The 16,975-nt window shown below is 42.8% G+C and overlaps 1 protein-coding gene across 14 annotated transcripts in view; it reads right to left on the reverse strand.

Moving 5' to 3' along the window:
• Positions 1 to 6,780: 6,780 nt before the first annotated feature.
• CTIF (cap binding complex dependent translation initiation factor) overlaps positions 6,781 to 16,975 on the reverse strand; it is a 490,358-nt gene continuing 480,163 nt past the window's right edge. For all 14 annotated transcript variants that reach the window (XM_072605163.1, XM_072605153.1, XM_072605161.1 and 11 more), the window contains 2 exons: positions 16,785 to 16,838; positions 6,781 to 12,503 (listed from right to left, as the gene is read on the reverse strand). In XM_072605163.1, coding sequence (XP_072461264.1) covers positions 12,288 to 12,503; positions 16,785 to 16,838 — 270 coding nt within the window. In that variant the 3' untranslated portion in view covers positions 6,781 to 12,287. The remainder of the gene's footprint in view (positions 12,504 to 16,784; positions 16,839 to 16,975) is intronic.

A 16,975-nucleotide genomic window follows, 5' to 3' on the forward strand; every position in this document is an offset into this window, starting at 1 on the left:
TTTCCTGGCATAGTATGAATGATCATCATAATTCACCAAGGCTCCAGCCTGGCCTTTCCAAACTGCCTTTCCAGTGGCACCTCATTGTTCCTGGGCTAGAGCTGCTTCTGGAAGGGTGAGCTACCCCTGAAGTCTGATGGAGGCTGGCTATTGCAAATCCCAGAGGGATTTTTGGTCTGAGTAAACATCAGACTGATCTCTTTGCAGTACAATGGGTGCCCTGGTCCTCCTTCCTTCTTCACAATGATCGGAACATAAAGGACTGAATTGTGTAGATAGTGCAATGGATTAGGTGGTATATATGGGACATAGGATTAGACTTGACTTAAAATCCTGACCCTGATACTGACTAGCTGTGTGACCCTGAGCAACTCAATAGCTCTCAGTCTCAGTTTTTGCATCTGTAAAATGGGGATAATAGCACCTCCCTCCAAGGGTTGTTGTGAAGATCTGAGATAACATGTAAAGCCCTTTGAAAATCTTAAAGTGCTGGCTATTATTCTCGTTATTCCAGCCTCAACCTTGCTATTTATTAGCTATGCAGATTTGACCACCTAACTCACTGTACATCTGAGTCTGTTTTTTTCATTTGTTTAAGTCCGATAATATCTGCTTTGTCTACCTATAAAATTATAGATAAATGTAGGCAATTAAAAAATTTTTTTTTACCTTTTTGGTCTAGGTCTGTGATGTTCCTGGTATAGGAAGGCCCTGCCATGAGGAATCTTTCCCTTTATTCTCCCTAGACGGGATAACCATACCTCAGTCATTTAACTGACATAAAATGAAGAGATTCTAGGTTCTTCTTCTTCTTAGCCTTTTCTTCCACTCCCTTCCTCCAAGGAGGGACTTCACAGAACTTGGAGGTACAATTTCTGAGGGGAAGAATGAAAACTATTCAGCAATTTATAGTCTTAGAGAATTGCCCAGAACATTGAGAGTGTAAGTGACTTGCTCAGAGTCACACAGCCTACGTGCCAGATGTGAGACGACCCCCGGTCTTTGTGATGTGGCTCGCTATGCTATGTTTCATCAGTGTCAACAGTTCAGATTCATTTATGTTGAATATATTACCCTTCTAGAAAGACTGCGACCTTCTTGGGCTGGCATGGTGCTGTGTGATGCCCACAGATCCTGCTGGACCTGGGATTCTTAACTTGGACTCCACGTACCCTCAATGGATTAATTCATGGTAAGATTTCAGGGGATCCCTGAACTTTAATAAGAATAAAAAGCACTGTCAAGCAGGACCAGACACAGATTTATGTTCATGGTCATAGGACATATAGTTTCTCTAGTGTTGAGATCCCTGTGACAAAGAAAGAGTCCTAAGTCCCAAGTTAAAGTTGTGGTTTTATGTTGCTCAGTTGTTTTAGGACTCTTTGTAACCCTATTTGGGGTTTTCTTGGTAAAGGTACTGAGGTAGTTTGCCATTTCCTTTTCCAGCTCATTTTTGAAGTGAGGAAACTGAGGCAAATAGGGTGAAGTGACTTTTCCAGGGTCACACAGCTAATTAGTATCTGAGGTCAGATTTGAATTTAGGTCTCCCTGACTCCAATTCCACTGCTCTATACACTGCCTATCTATTAGATATGTCTAAGAACATAAAAATGGAGAAACCGAGGCTTAAAGAGACAAACTGACTTGCCCATATTCTCAAAGTAAGATACTTTGGCAATAGAATTTTAACAATAGAGCCATAGCTAAGTGGTGTAGAGCATTAGGCCTGGAGTCAAGAGGACCTGAGTTAAAATCTGGCCTCAGACACTTACCAGCTGTGTGACCTTGGGCAAGTCACTTAAACTCAGTTTCCTCATTTGTGAAATACAGACAATAATAGCTACAGCCTCCCAGGGTTGTTATGCGTATCTAATGGGATAATATTTGTAAAGTGCTTAGGATAGTATCCAGCACACCATAAACACTATAGAAATGCTAGTAATTAGTAGTATTCCATTTTCATCTCCATTTTCCTTTAAATTGGAAATGAGCTCTTCTACTATTCCAGTGTTACTCCAGTAGTCAAGCAAGGTGTGAGATCTTTCTGTGGCCAAAGTGAGAGATGGGGTCCTTTACCCATGCAATGTCTCCATCTTATCTGGGAACATCAGCTGGTCTCCAGCTCAGATTTCTGCTTCATTTCATGTTTTGTGGATCTCAGGGACATCCTAAATTCTTTTTTTATACCCATTTAGAAACATTTTTATGTACAGTTTTGAGTTCCAAATTCTATCTGTCTCTCCCTTTCTTCCCCCCTCCCTGAGGTGGTAAGCAATCAGATACAGGTTATACATGTGCAATTATCTAAAACATTTCCATACTAGTTATTTTGAACATTTTGACTCTAATAAAAGAAAAAAAATTAAAGAAAGAAAAACTTGCATGTTTCAGTCTGTATTCAGTCAATATCAGTTCTTTCTCTGGAGCAGGATAGTAGGCTTCATCAGTTGTCCTTCAGGATAGTCTTGCTGAGAATAGCTAAGTCATTCACAACTCTTCATCGAAAATTTATTGCTTTAGTTCTCCTGACTCTGTTCACTTTACTTTGCATTAGTTCATGTAAGTCTTTCCAGGATTTTCTGAAATCATCCTGCGTATCATTTCTTTTAGCACAATAATATTCCATTACAATTATATACCATAGTTTGTTTAGCCATCCCCCAACTGATGAGTATCCCTTTGATTTTCAATTCTTAGCCACCACGAAAATACTGCTCTAAACATTTTTGTACAAAGAGGTCCCTTTTCTTTTTTTTAGGTGTCTTTGGCTATGGACCTAGCAGTAGTATTGCTGGATCAAAGGGTATACATAGTTTTATGGTTCTTTGGGAATAGTTCTAAATTGTTCTCTGGAATGGTTGATTGAGTTCACTACTCCAATGGTGCATTTGCATCCCAGTTTTCCCACATCTCCTTCAACATCCAACATGTGTCATATCAGCCACTCTGAAAGGTGTGAGGTGGTACCTCAGAGTTGTTTTAATTTGCATTTCTTTGATCAATAGTGATTTAGAGCACATGACTATAAAAAGCTTTGATTTGTCTGAACATTCCCTGTTCATATCCTTTGACCATTTATCAATTGGGAAATGATTTGTATTTTTATAAATTTGTCTCAGTTCTCTATATATTTTAGAAATGAGACTTAATCAGAGATGCTTGTTGTAAATTTTTTTTGCCCAGTTTTCTGCCTTCCTTAAAATTTTGGTTGCATTGGTTTTATTGTGCAAAAACTTTTTAATTTAATATAATCATAATGGCCTATTTTACATTTTCAAATCCTCTCTTTATCTTCTTTGGTCCTAAATTCTTTCCTTATCCATAAATTTGACAGATTAACTATTCCACAAGCTCTTAATTTGATTATGGTATCACCCTTTATGTGTAAGTCATGTACCCATTTTGACCTTATCTTGGTATAAGGTGTGAGATGTTGGTCTATACCTATTTTCTGCCATACCGTTTTCCAGTTTTCCCAGAAGTTTTGTCAAATAATTTTTGTTCTCAAAAGCTTGGGGTTTATCATATACTAGATAACCATGATCTGTTACTGTAATATAATTTGTACCTAATCTATTCCACTGACCTACCACTCTATTTCGTAGCCAGTACCAGATTGTTTTGATAATTACTGCTTTATAATACAGTTTGAGATTTGGTACACCTAGTCTACCTTCTTTCACATTTTTTTTTTCATTGATTCCCTTGATATCCTTGAGCTTTTGTTTTTCCAGATGAATTGTGTTATTTTTTTCTAGCTTTATAAAATGATTTTTTGATAGTTTGGTATGGTACTGAATAGATTTAGATAGAATTGTCATTTTTATTATATTGGCTTATTAGCAATTAATATTTTCCAAGTTGTTTAGACCCGACTTTATTTGTGTGATAAGTATATAGTTCCTGGGTTTGTCTTAGCAGGTAGATTCCCAAGTATTTCATATTGTCTATAATTATTTTAAATGAAATTTCCCTATCTCTTACTGCTCAACTTTGTTGGTAATATACAGAAATGCTAATGGTTTATGTAGGTTTATTTTGTATCCTGCAACTTTGCTCAAGTTGCTAATAATTTCAAGTAGTTTTTAGCTGATTCTCTAGGATTTTAGGTATAACATCATATCATCTGCAAAGGATATTCCTAAATTCTTAGGTTCCCAAGTGCCACTGACACTTCAAATGTCTCCCCCCACCAAAATATCTCTGTATGCTTGCAAACCCCAGCAGAAAATCTCCATTAAACTACTATCGCCTTTCCAGAAGCTGCCTGACAGCATCTCCAGCTGTGCTTTTGGCTCAAGGGAAATGGAATCCTGAGAACTTCCCCAATTAATTATCAAACTCTGAATCCAGACATTCTAGGAAATGTAGTCTTACTATGACATGACTGTAATAACATTATCATAAAAGTATTATCATTATTACATGTCAATTGTCAAGGCTACCCATTGCTTCTACCGTAATTGGTACCTTGAGCTGGTGGAAAGCATGAGTGGCCATTATTATTCTATCATCATTCACTCTAATCATGGATGATGGGTCAGGTGGGATGGATTACCCTAATTGCAAGAGTGCCCTAGGATGGGCAACTAGTTCCAAGCCCAAACTTCTAACTAAATAACTCTTCCTACAATAAAGGATGCCATAATGTGGTATTGAGATGGATCATGGTATGAGGGGTTGCTCAAGTCTCCATTAGGGGAGCAGAGTAAAAGTGCTTACTAAACAGGAAATGCTTCAAGCATGAGTCAGTTCGGTGCTAGACTTATTTTATAAGAACCGATCTAATTAAAACATGAGAAGCTCATCACCCTAAGTGATAAGTTTTTTGGCCAAAGTTATTCACAAAGACCATATACTAATGTGTGTGGAGGGTTTTGATAAGGATTAGTGGAGGGAAACCTCCCCCTTTCCCCCAACTTTGATGATGTAGTGGCCTGAAAAACCTGCTTTATGGGAAAGGCGGTCTTTCTTCACCCTCCCCCAGCCCCCAACAGGTCTCTGCTTTACAGATGCCTCTTGGCTGACAGCCTGCCCTTCCTTTTTTTTTTTTCTTCAAGTTCTTCAGATCTGGCATTTACTTGCTTATAATGGTGGAGATGAGAAACCAATCAGAGATGGCTGAGTAGGTCTTCATTCTTCTCCTCATCCACTTGCTGTGTAATTCAGACTCAGGTGTGCCTGTACCAAACTGGGTAGGAGGAACCGGGACCTAGTATAACCCAGGGCTTCCTACACCAGGGGCAGTGACCCCATGAAGCCAAGTGTTGAAGAGGTTAATACATGGAAAAAGTTTAAGTCGTCCTGGATGACCTGGTCATCTGATCTTGAGGCACGATCATTTATCCTCTTTTTTTAACTTCAAGGTCATCTTACCCAAAGCATTCCCCTTTGACAGACTGGTGGATAGAAATTTGGTAACACCTTTTTCTGTTGAATGACTGTGACCCCAATGTAGCCTTGCTTCCTCTTCCCATCCCTCCCTTCTCATGGCCTCCTAGGCATCTCCAGTTAAATGCCTTTCTTCTTGAGGGGTAAAATGAATCTAATCATAAAGACTCTTCTTTTTAGTACATTGGCTGGTTTGCTTCTGTGGAAATCTCTTGGTTTTCCCAAAGCAGCTGCAATAAATTGGGGCAATAATAATTATAGATCTTTATAGTTCTGAATAATAAAACACTTAAAAAAGCAAGATAGTTATCCACAAGATACTGCATTCTCAGTTTTAAGCAATGATCTCAGGATTTATTTTTGTGATTTATGCTATTTCATCATCCTTGGTCATCAGTGTAAACTACAACTCAGGGTATTAGCATAACAGAGTTTACATATTGTGTATTAAATGAATTATGTTTCCAATAGTAATAAATGTGCAAAACATCTCACCCTCCCATCCCAAGAGATCCTTAGGCTCAGCTATTTAGATGTGCTTTTCACTTGAGGGTGGCTAATGGAGAAGAAATCATCCAGCCCATTCAGAAGTAGCCCACTACAGGAGCTGGCCCATCTGGGGAGGGGTCTGATCACTTTAGAGTGGTTTCCAGCTGTGGGGAGTTTGAATGATCTAGCTCTGGATATCACTCACTGGAGAAGATTGACTCATGTTTAATTTCAGTTCCCTGAAATTCACCAAACATTTATTAAGCCGTGCTAGAAGCTGGGGATTCGAAGATTGAAAAACAACCCATTTAAGCAATTCTGCATGTGTGTGTTTGTATGTGTGCGTGCCACCTTTTCTCCAGGCTCTTCTCTCCCATCCCCACAGGGGGGACAGCACAGATACAAAGTCAGCTCTTTGTGGCTAAATGCCATGGGCCCACTTGGGCTAGCTAGTCCCTCTGCAGGGTTCAGTAAAGACTTGATTGATTTGTTTGGTTCACATTTCTTTTCCTTCCAAGTGGAAACTGAAATTGGGGTCACCAAAGAAAAATCCTACGAAATGGTCACCCCCTACAACCCAGAAACACATAAGAATCATAGAATGTTAGAGCCAAGAGATTTTAGGAATCATCTAGTTCAGCTCTCTCATCTTTCACATGAAGGAAGAAAGCCCAAAGAGGAGGACTGACTTGTTCAAAGTCCCTCCTGCTGGAATCAGCCGTCAGAATTCCACTGAAGCAGGTCTTTAAGTCCAGGCCTGTGGCCACACTGCCTCCTTGCACTTTGCACCTTGCACCTGTTAATGGTAACCACTGCTCGACAACCATCTCCTCCCTGAACAAAACCCTTCCAACCCCCTTCCCTTCCAAGCAGAAGTAAAGCACATTTCAACAGGGATGATGAAATGTCAGGGTTGAAACATTTATTACTCAGACAATATATTTCATAGAATACAGCGTTTCGGAACTGTCTCGTCTCTCTATATCAGCAGTCCTCAAAAAGATTCACCCTTTTCCAGGCCCTTGTATAACTGCTTCCCCCTCCTCCCCACCCCACCCTTGCATTTTCTTAAAAAAAAAAGTTTTTAGTTTAACAAATATGATCAGCGATTAAATTAAAATGTTATCTTCTTCAACACAATAAATTATATATAGAGATATTATATTCTTCCCTAGCTTCCCTTATGTGCATGATTCCATGGTTGAGTTAGAGGAAGTTGGGCCCTCTCCTCCCTCCCCATTCCCCCACCCCCATTGCAATGTCCTTGCCTCTTTTCTCCAAGGGGCATCTTTGGAGAGGAGTGGGGCTGTGGACACCCCACTGTGACCAGCCCTGTGAAATTATGGGGCAAGCAGTTAAGTCGCAGACTGAGCGTGAGCCTAGAGCGAGAGTCTCTGATCAGGAGAAAGGTTTCTCCAGAGCCCTGCTGTGTGAGGGTTGCTGCAAAAATAAAGTATATGTCATCGTAAGAAAATAAATGGCCAGGCCTTTTGGGGAAGATCAGTCTTTGCAGACTTATCTGCTTGGAGCTGGAGAACCAAGCACTTGCCCTCCTGAGCACATCAATTCAGTCTTCCTTTTGAATCACAACTTTCCTCAAATAAGCTTCATCTACTTGCCTGCATGGGAACGTTGCTCTGGGGAAAAACACAAGCCAAATGACTGTGAGGAGGCACAAACCTTCTGTCTGCAAACCCTTCCCCATTAACTGAACCAATCTAAGTCTGTGCTGGGTGGATTTTCTGATGACAGCCCAAATCTCTGACTTGTTTATCCAGGTATTCTCTTCGTCCCCTGTGCCCTGTCTTCCACCTGTCACCCTGGCATTCAACCTCTGTCTGGCCTACCCAGCACATCTTGCCCCACAACCTACATCAAAACTAGCTTCTGTAAATCTCTGAACCACCCCCTCAGTCTTCAGCAGCATTTCCCCTGAGGTCCCCACCAATGCCATTAGATGTGTTTGATTTTGGGTAGAAGAGGTTCCTCCAGCATACAGGACTGTCACAGGGCTAAAGTCAGGGGTTTTGTGGGATTTTGATTTATTATTATTAATTAAACTCACTGGTACCTGGGGTCCAGCTGAAGAGTGGTATATATCAAGAAAGAGGTCATTCATTGTGTATCTAAAATTCACTCAGAAGCTTTAACAGGGATCCTTTGAACCCCCAGAGACAGGTCTTTATGAGATCACAAACATGTTTCTGGGAGGTATGGAACCTCAGGACAATCTGTGTAAATGCTTAAAAGCAGAGGGCAATTTGCCTATCTTTTGTCCTCAGTGCACTTCCATTTTCAGCTTTCTCAACATGGGAATCTTAGATCAGGCAGAAGATTCTTACTCTTCACTGCCAACCTCCTGCCCCTTCCCCACTGCCTTCCAGTGGAGACAGTTCATAAGAGAAGAGCTGACTAGTTCCTGCTGCCAGATAACAGTTTCTGATCACAGCTTTGGGGATCCTTCCCCCTCCCTACGTCATGATCCAGGCCCTGGCTGATGACCTTAGTTTCTGGGGCTCTGCCTCTTGTAGATTTTCCAAAGCATGATCAGTACATGACATATTTCAAGCTCCTTCTATCCCTTAGAAAAATAAAATAAAAATAAGAAATAAATACTACCTTGGCCAACAATTACATTTACATGGATAGACAGGACAATCCAAAAACTCTAAGTTTACAAAGCATTTGACAGACAAACGAAGGCAGACTGAATTAACTGTAGAGTAATTCCAGAGGAAGGTGGGTTTCCAGCGTCTCAGGTGTTCTCTGGTCTTTTCTAGCAAAGGTTAGGAGTCAGTTTGGGCTGCAGCACAAAGAAATGGACTGAAACTATTCAGCCTGGTGCCTAAGACTACTGCTAGAAGGCAATCTTATCTTTCAAAGGAAAACTGTGATAAAAGCTGGCCCTTGGGTTGGCTGGCCCACCGGGACAAGTGCTTAAATAAGAACGACCACTGGCTGTCTTGGATTCATGAATGTTCTCAGAAAGTTATGGTCATAGGCTATGAATCTGAAGCCTTAGAAATAAAAGGTCCAGTTTTCCTCTGTTTAGGGTTTCCCTTGAATACATTCAGAGGTCAAACTGGGCCTACCACAGTTCACCAGGTGAAGGCCAGAAATCGCCCTAGGCTCAGGGCTGGCAGATCAAGCTCTCTGAGGCTGGGCAGAGTATTACTTAGATCTGCCCATGTTTTCCTCAGATGATGGCTCCCCAGAGTTTAATCTTATTATTATTATTATTTTAAATCTCTGAAGCACTTTTCACAAGTCTGTAAAAGTAGCAGCAACTAGATATAGAAAACGGCTTAAATGGTTATTCAGATTGGCCAGGAAGCGCTTCAAAGCAATAGATTGACCTGTGTAAACCATATGTATGCCGGAAGCCACCATGACACAATATGTAATTAAAAATATATTTATATGTATATATATATATATGTGTGTGTATATATATGTACACATATATATACACACATATATATGTACGTATACTATTTTACTTTTTCCACACTATTACCATGAGAGTTAAGGAGCTTGACTCACAGGGTTAGTGTGGGAGAACTGGAGGAAGTAAGCCTCACAGCTTCGGAGGGTCTGGGGACCCTCCAAAGAGCCCATTACCCATGTCCCAGGGGGACATCCCTCCACAGTTCCTGCAAGGAACCTGTTCAGGAAAAAGTCTTTTGAGAAGGTCCCTCCTATACACATTAGAACTTCCTGTCTTGGTTTTACACTGTCCATCTCCTTCCCTCAGTTCCTCCTCTCTGCCCCTGTAGCTCACAGGTAGTTCACATCTAGTTATTTCCCCTGACTTCACCAGAGGTTTGGAACCAGATCCACTCCACACATATTTACAGTTTTAGAAGGTCTTCTTTGATTACTCTAACTGGGTGGATCACTAGTTTCTGCCCTTTAATGTTCTCTCCTGACTAGGACTGGCTGAATCCATTAGGAGACTGTCTTTCTTTTGGCTTTCTACAAGTATTGTCACCATGACTGAACAATTCAGGCCAATGGCTGGTAGTTTTTTTATACCATAAGCCCCTATTAGGGCTGAGCAAGTCCCTAGGGAGCAGTGGCAAGCTTAAGCAGTTGGGGAATAGGAGAGAAAGAGAGGGCATGAGAAAAGAATGGGAGGAGGATGAGGAAAAAAAAAGAGAAAAAAGACATGGTTTATGTGGTAATGAGGACAGCGGTCCCATTAGCTCCCGTGGTAGTCTGGAACCCCAGGCTTAGGGAAGACCTGTACTCTCTTCTCATATGGGTGGGTGGGCTTGTTTTCAGAGAATGGGCATGCAAATCATCTGCCAGGGAGTGGACCTGGATAATGTCAGGGACCCACCTGACTCAGGTGGATGAGAATTCTCTCACCTGGGAAAGCAACTCTGAGGTTTGGTCACAGTGGGGCTGGTAGGAGACTGTCTTTCCTTTCCTTATCTCTCACTCTCATTAGCTCTGAACAAAAACAGGGAAAACCTAATTCCTCAGGTCTAAGAGGACCTTTGGATCTGAGCAGTCAGAGAGATGATTTAGTGAGTGGCAATCCTTAATAAAGGAGCAAATAGGAAGCTACTGAAATCTGACATAATTTCCTGGTCCCTGTTCAGGTCTCTAGTCCTCAGAAAGTGAGTTGTTCAAGAGCCCATTGAACATGTTTAACTAGGGTTGTCCTAGACAACTCCCCGGCTTCCAAGAAATGGGCTCAAGTCCATCTATGAGATTTCTCTCTCTGGTTCATGTTACTGTTACTCAAGACAGTACAAACTGTGTTGAACTCAATACAGCCAGGTAGAGGTATGGGGATGACAGGGTTTTGTGGGGAAAAAAAAAAACAACAAAAAAACCAGGTTGTTAATACAAGTGATTCCAGCTGAGGCTCAGAAACCTATAAAGCTGTCTTACTCACTAACACTGGTTGCAACCTTGGCTCTGGAATATCTCCATCCTGAAGTACCCACTTTCATACTCTTTCGAATAACACTGTGCTCCAATGAGAGCTTGCTTGGCTTCTACCCTCCCTTTCTGGGCCACAGAGAGACTTCTGGATTGGCTTTTGATCTTGGCAGGAGGCTTCTTCTCATGGAAGGGGAATGGGGTACCATGATGTAGGCCCAATTCAGTGAAGACAGGGGCTAGTCAGAACAGCACCCTGGGCAATGTCATTCATCTTGCAGCCTGAGGCCCTGAGAACAGACTACAGTATACATCAGTGAAAATACTTCCTTTGAGCCTGCAAACACCATGAGGCTCTCTTCCCCATTTACCAGCCTCTTTTCCTTGTATTTCCCAAGGTCCTCTGAGATTAGGGCCAAGTTAACTGAGCAGTCCTATGGATATAGTGCTAAGGACTCCAGTACAGAACTTAGGAAGGAGTAGTAGGTCAGTGACCAAAGGATATGGCATAGTACAGGTTTCTTGGAGGAAGCCCCTGTTGGACCAGAAATATTTGATTATCTTAAATGGCTACTACAGCTATAAGCCTGGACTGCGCCCTCCCCCTACCCCCCAGACCTGCCTTCTCCTGCCACTCAGGGAGTGCTCACAGAGTGTACACTGGAGGCTCTCCACATAGAGAAAAGAGACTTCAAAGTCACTGTCTTTTTTATAAAAACCGCCTCCCAACAGTGCAAATAAAACCGCAAACATCCCTCCTCCTGTGTTTCAAGAATTTAAGGGAAGACAACTGAAGTCAGTCCAGTGAAGGGTGAGGGGCTGGGGGGACTCCCAAGTCCTACTCAAACTAAGCCCTGCTGGACAAAAGTCGTCAGTTACAAGTGTCTGGTGTGGACCTTGTGTTCTTTTGTCTTCCCAAGACATCTGCCATGCGTTGCCTCCGCCAGTTGGCTACTGCAAACTGACATAAAAGGAGTGGGGGTGGGGTGGGGTGGGGTGGGAAACAATACCAGGCCAGACTTGGACGCCTGTTTTCAACCCTCTGTGGTCTTTTCTGACCCAAATGGTGTCCCAGGGTGAGTGAGCGTCTGTCATGCCTGTAATAAGAGTCACAAGAATGAACCCCCTCCAACAGAAACCCTGAAGGGTATGGAGTAGGAAGGGGTAGGGAAGTGGGGGGGGATAAGAAATTTAAGAAAATAGGTAGGGAGATGGCAGGGGGCTCCTGCTAAAAAGGGACATGCATCCTTTATGGATGTGTACCGCCACATGCATAGAGCAGGGGGTGGTGACTTCTCTTAGGTATTAGATCCTGAGGGTTTTGCTCCTTTCCCTCTCTGGATTTGCCATTGGACCTTTCTGCCCTGCTTTTCTGCTTTCACTTAAGGTGCATGGTCTTTCTCCTACTCCGGCCACCCCCTTTCCTCCTGGTCCTGTCCTGTCCCATCCTATTCCCTGCCCTCTGTGGGGCCCCCCAGCCTGCCTGCCCTCCCAGCCCACCCCACCCTGCCTCCTCAGGCTGTCAGTTTCTGGATGGTTTTGTTGTAGTACTGGGTGATGGTTGGTGTCAGGGGGTTCCAGCTGTTGGCATGCAGCTCAATGACCTCGAGGAGCAGTGACCGTGTCAGCATCGACTCCGAAGGGCACAGCATCTTGTCCCGGGCACTGGCCAAGAGCTCGGTCATCATTTCAGGCAGCTGCTCTTCCAGGAGCCGACCTGTGCTCTGCAGCTGTCGACAGAGAAGGGCAGGAGTCAAAGTTCAGGAGAAAAGACTAAGTGGTCCAGTGCCATGATCTACTCCTTTGCCTCCTTCTGACTTGGGCACAGGAGGTTGGGGAGAAGAAGGGAGGAAGTGGATGGATTTTAAGGAAGATGGCAGATGAGGGCCTCTGCCCTTCAAGAAGAAGTAAAACTAGAAGAGTCTGGGCTGGCAACAACTGACTTCTGTACTTTTTAAACTGAACATCCCACCTTGGGAAAAGGAGATCTGGATGCTATCATGCTACCTAGTGGGAAAAGATGGATCCGTAGAATGGGAGTTTCTAAATAGCATCATTCATTACATGTTAAAATTGCTTCTTGTGACTTGTGTGTTTTCAAACTAAAAAAAATAAATAAAATCTACCCTCACAGGGCAAAGATCTGCCCTTACTAAGAATGTACAAAGAAATGTGCCCTAGCCTCTGACGGCTCTCCATTTCCATAGAGGCATCCCAGGGAATCTGAGCAGTAATGGCATGTTAAAGGACCTCGGTGGTCATCTGTTTCAATCTCATTTCACAAATGAGGAAACTGAGGCCCAGATAACAAGAGCACCTGCCTACCAGGGCTATTGTGAGGACCAAATTAGATAATATTTGTAAAAAGTATTGCAAGCCCTAAAGCAGGACTGTAAGTGCATTGGTGGGAGTAGTCTGCCCTAGGTGCTCTCCATGGTGCCAGGCCCCTGCTGAGTACTTGTATCAGAGGGACATGAGAGGACAGGTCACTGCTGGGGCCAGGGAAAACACTTAGAAAGAGCAGAAACTAGCTAGTGGAAAGGCTGTTAGGTGAGGGTTCAAAGAACCCCTCTCCTGCCCACCCCTCCCAAAGTGACGTGCAGTACTTTTGGAAAGAGCCTCTCCAGAGATAGAAGTGATTTCTTCTGAGGAAGGAGGAAGAACAAGGAGTGGGGTATGCCTGTGTGAGTGTGTGAGTGTGTGTAAATATATATATATGGACACACGTTTTTATATAGACAAAAGTGTATACATACATAATTCATGTGTATGTATGTACATATACATGTATACACGTGTGTGTATGTATGTGTATAAATTAATAGTGTTTACATAACTCTTATTCTATGCCAGGTACTGTGCTAAGCATTTTACAGATATTTGTCTCATTTGATTCTCACAACAACCCTATAAGGTAGGTGCTGTTATTCTCCTCATTTTACAGTTGTGGAAAATGAGGTCAACAGAGATGAAGTGATTTGCGTCTGGGGCTGGAGTTGAACTCAGTTCTCCCTGACTCCAGGCCCAGTGCTCTATCCACTGAGCCACTTAGCTTTCATGGGAATATGGAGTGCTCTGACCCATACTGGAGTTTGCCTTTGATATTCTCCCCCTCCCCCTCATCATTATAGCATTTGTAGAGCACTTGAATTACAAAGCACTTAACAAATATTATCTCATTTGATGCTGACAACAACCCTAGGAGGTAGGTGCTGTTATTATCCCCATTTTTACAGATAAGGAAACTGAGGCAGGAAGTGGTTAAGTGACTTACCCAGGGTGACACAGCTAGGAAGTTTTAGCATGATTCAAACTCAGGTCATCTTGATGTCAAACTCAACAGTCTATCCAAGGTGCTCCCTGGACACGGGGCCCTGGCAAGTCACTCAACCTCTCCATGATTAAAGCGACTTTGTAAGATAGAGAACGTGCTCATATGTATTGCTGGAGGAAATTCTAGAGTGTAGCAAAACTCCAGATACTCTCAGAGCTTCAGGGATATCTTAGTTCCTGGTGCCAACCTGTCCAGTCTTCTTATCACTTTGACTTCAGGGTTTTTGTTCCAAATATGCAGCCTCTTACTTCCTGTTGCTGCTTCCTGCCTCTTCTCCACCAAGCCCATTTATCTGCTACTGCCTCAGCCCACAGCACATCCTCTTTGTTAAAAGGGAGGATTTTTTTAACCAGACATAATTTTATTATATATATAGCTTAGAAAATACCCTATGGAGGAAACTTTCCACCAATGCAGATTGACAACTTGCCCTGCAATTCAGTCTTCGAAGTGGTTAAAAGTCTTTAAGTGGTTAAAACAGTAGGTGACTTGCCTAGGGTCACAGATAGTATGTGTTCGCTGTAGGATTTGAACTCAAGTCTTCTTTACTCTGAAGCCAATTTTCCATCTAGTGTACTATGTAGTCTTTCAAAAAGGTGTTAAAAACTGGAGGATTCTACAGATTCTAATGTCAACAGTTGGGCACGTTGGTCATTTTCGACGACAACCCCTCTTTGCCTTTGTATGCCTTGCAGCTATAGATGCAAAAAAATTCATCACCTGGTGGCCAAACTTCTTGTGCTGACCTTCCCTGCCCTTAGCTGAGCTGGCCCTCAGATGACAGGCCTGCTACTGGCACCAGACTCGTTCTGGTAGCCTTTTCAGCTTGGCAGGCAAGGCACGGCCTTCAAAACTCAGGGTCACTTCCCATGGCAGGGGATTTTTAGCAGTGAATGTTAAAGGCATACCCACCTCCCTAAAATGGAGGGATTCAGTTCTTTCAGAACTGAAAGAACACTGAAAAACAGAAAACTTCAGAAGAGCATGGGACATTGTCAAAGGCCTTTGATGTTAGAAACAAAAGTTCTAGGAGATCTCTATTCCTGAGGGTTTCTAGGACCTATGACTGCAGAGGGTCTCATGCACAAAGCATTCTCATGTAAGCCTGTGCTATTGAAGTGTGTTTGGCATTTGTGGCACATGTGTGTGCATGCATGGCTGTATGTGTGTGTGACACATTTGGAAGGGGGGGAGGATGTAAGCACCTGGAGCAAGAACTGGGCTGGGAAGGTATAAGCACCTGGGAGAAGGGGGAAAGGAATGAGCATTTATTAACATAGTAACCCTAACACAGTACCTACTATGTTAAGTGCTTTACAAATATTATCTCATAGAATTCTGTAGGAAGGGGATCAGGGAACATTTGACAAGAGGGTCCTTCTGTATTAATCCTATTGAGCTGGGAAAGCGAAAGTAGGGAAGCCCAGCAAGAGGAAACTGGGCATATGGAAAATCAAGCAAATCTGAGTCTTTGGAGGACAATGCCTTAACACAAAGGAGTGACTCTAAAGCAGGGAGGATAGGGGACATCATTTGGAGCAGGAGGGGTCACTTTGGTATCCTTCCAGTGGTGCCATGGTTGATCCCTGCTTATTTGCAGAGATTTATTTGTCTTTGTATTCCCAGTGCATGACACATAGTAGGTACTAGACACAGAGTAGATGCTAATAAATGACCCAAATGAATAGGAATGAAGAACTCTGTCCTAAGGAGAAGGCAAACTGCTAGAAAGTGGTGAAACAGGCAGATCAGATATTTCCTCTACCCCTTACCCTAGTCTCTCATAACAGGTCTGCCCCAACCAAGGACAGAAAGAGTTAAAGAGCTGTCAGTTCTGTCTACTGAGACACCTTGCTCATGAATCTGTTTTTCCCTGATGGTATGAAGGGTGATACAGTGGGAAGAGCAATGGCCTTATCATCAGAAGACCTGTCTACTTGTTGGAGATACTGGAGCTGAGATTTCTTTCGACCATGGATTGGACCAGGTAGCTAAGGTCCCTCCTTCTCAGATTTGTGATCTGGGTTCCAGTCCCAGCTCAGTCATTGAAATAGTTATTTGATTATGGGAAAATCTTATCTCAACACTGAACTTTTCCAGGTCTCAGTTTTCTCATCTCTCAAATGAGGGTGTTAGGTTAGGTGACCTCTAAAGGCCTTTCCACCTCTAGTCATCTATGGATCTGTGAGCTTGAATCTGTGAAGTCTCCATGGTGTTGGAGGTCCCTTTCATTCCTTTACGGGTTCCAAGAAGCAAAATGTCATGATAGTCTGTCTCCCCCTTTCTTTGTCTTTGCATAGTTTTGCTCTGAGTGGAAATGCTATCCTTCCTCACCTCTGACTTTTATTATTCCTGGATGCCTAGAGTCTTCCTTCAAGTCTTAACCTCTCTCAAGTAACCTTTCCAAATGCTTCAATATATACTGAATCCATCCCTCTCTACCTGGAAGTGAATAGTTTCATCATGAGTCTTCTGGATTTGTGGTTGGTCACTGTATTGATCAGAGTTCCTAAGTTTTTCAAAGCTTTACAATATTGTTATGAGCGTATAAACTGTTCTCCCTGGTTCTGCTCATTTCATTCTATATCAGTTCATGCAAGTCTTCCCAAATTTCTTTGAGATCATCCCCTAGAAGGCACTTCATAAAATACTTTTTGATGGATTGATATGCACTTACTTCCATGGAACAGCAAAGGACTGCATCTTCCTTCACATCCTGAGATTGCAACAACTGCAGAGGAAATAGAACAGAAGGTACCAGTTAGGAAAGTCACTTTCACATTGGAGGGCAGTATTCCTGCACAATCCTGGCTCACCCCTGGAAACTCCAACTGGCTGATGGTAAGCATCCAGTGCCAAGCCCGAAGA

Source organism: Notamacropus eugenii, chromosome 4 (assembly GCF_028372415.1).
Source record: "Notamacropus eugenii isolate mMacEug1 chromosome 4, mMacEug1.pri_v2, whole genome shotgun sequence".
Taxonomy (NCBI): domain Eukaryota; kingdom Metazoa; phylum Chordata; class Mammalia; order Diprotodontia; family Macropodidae; genus Notamacropus; species Notamacropus eugenii.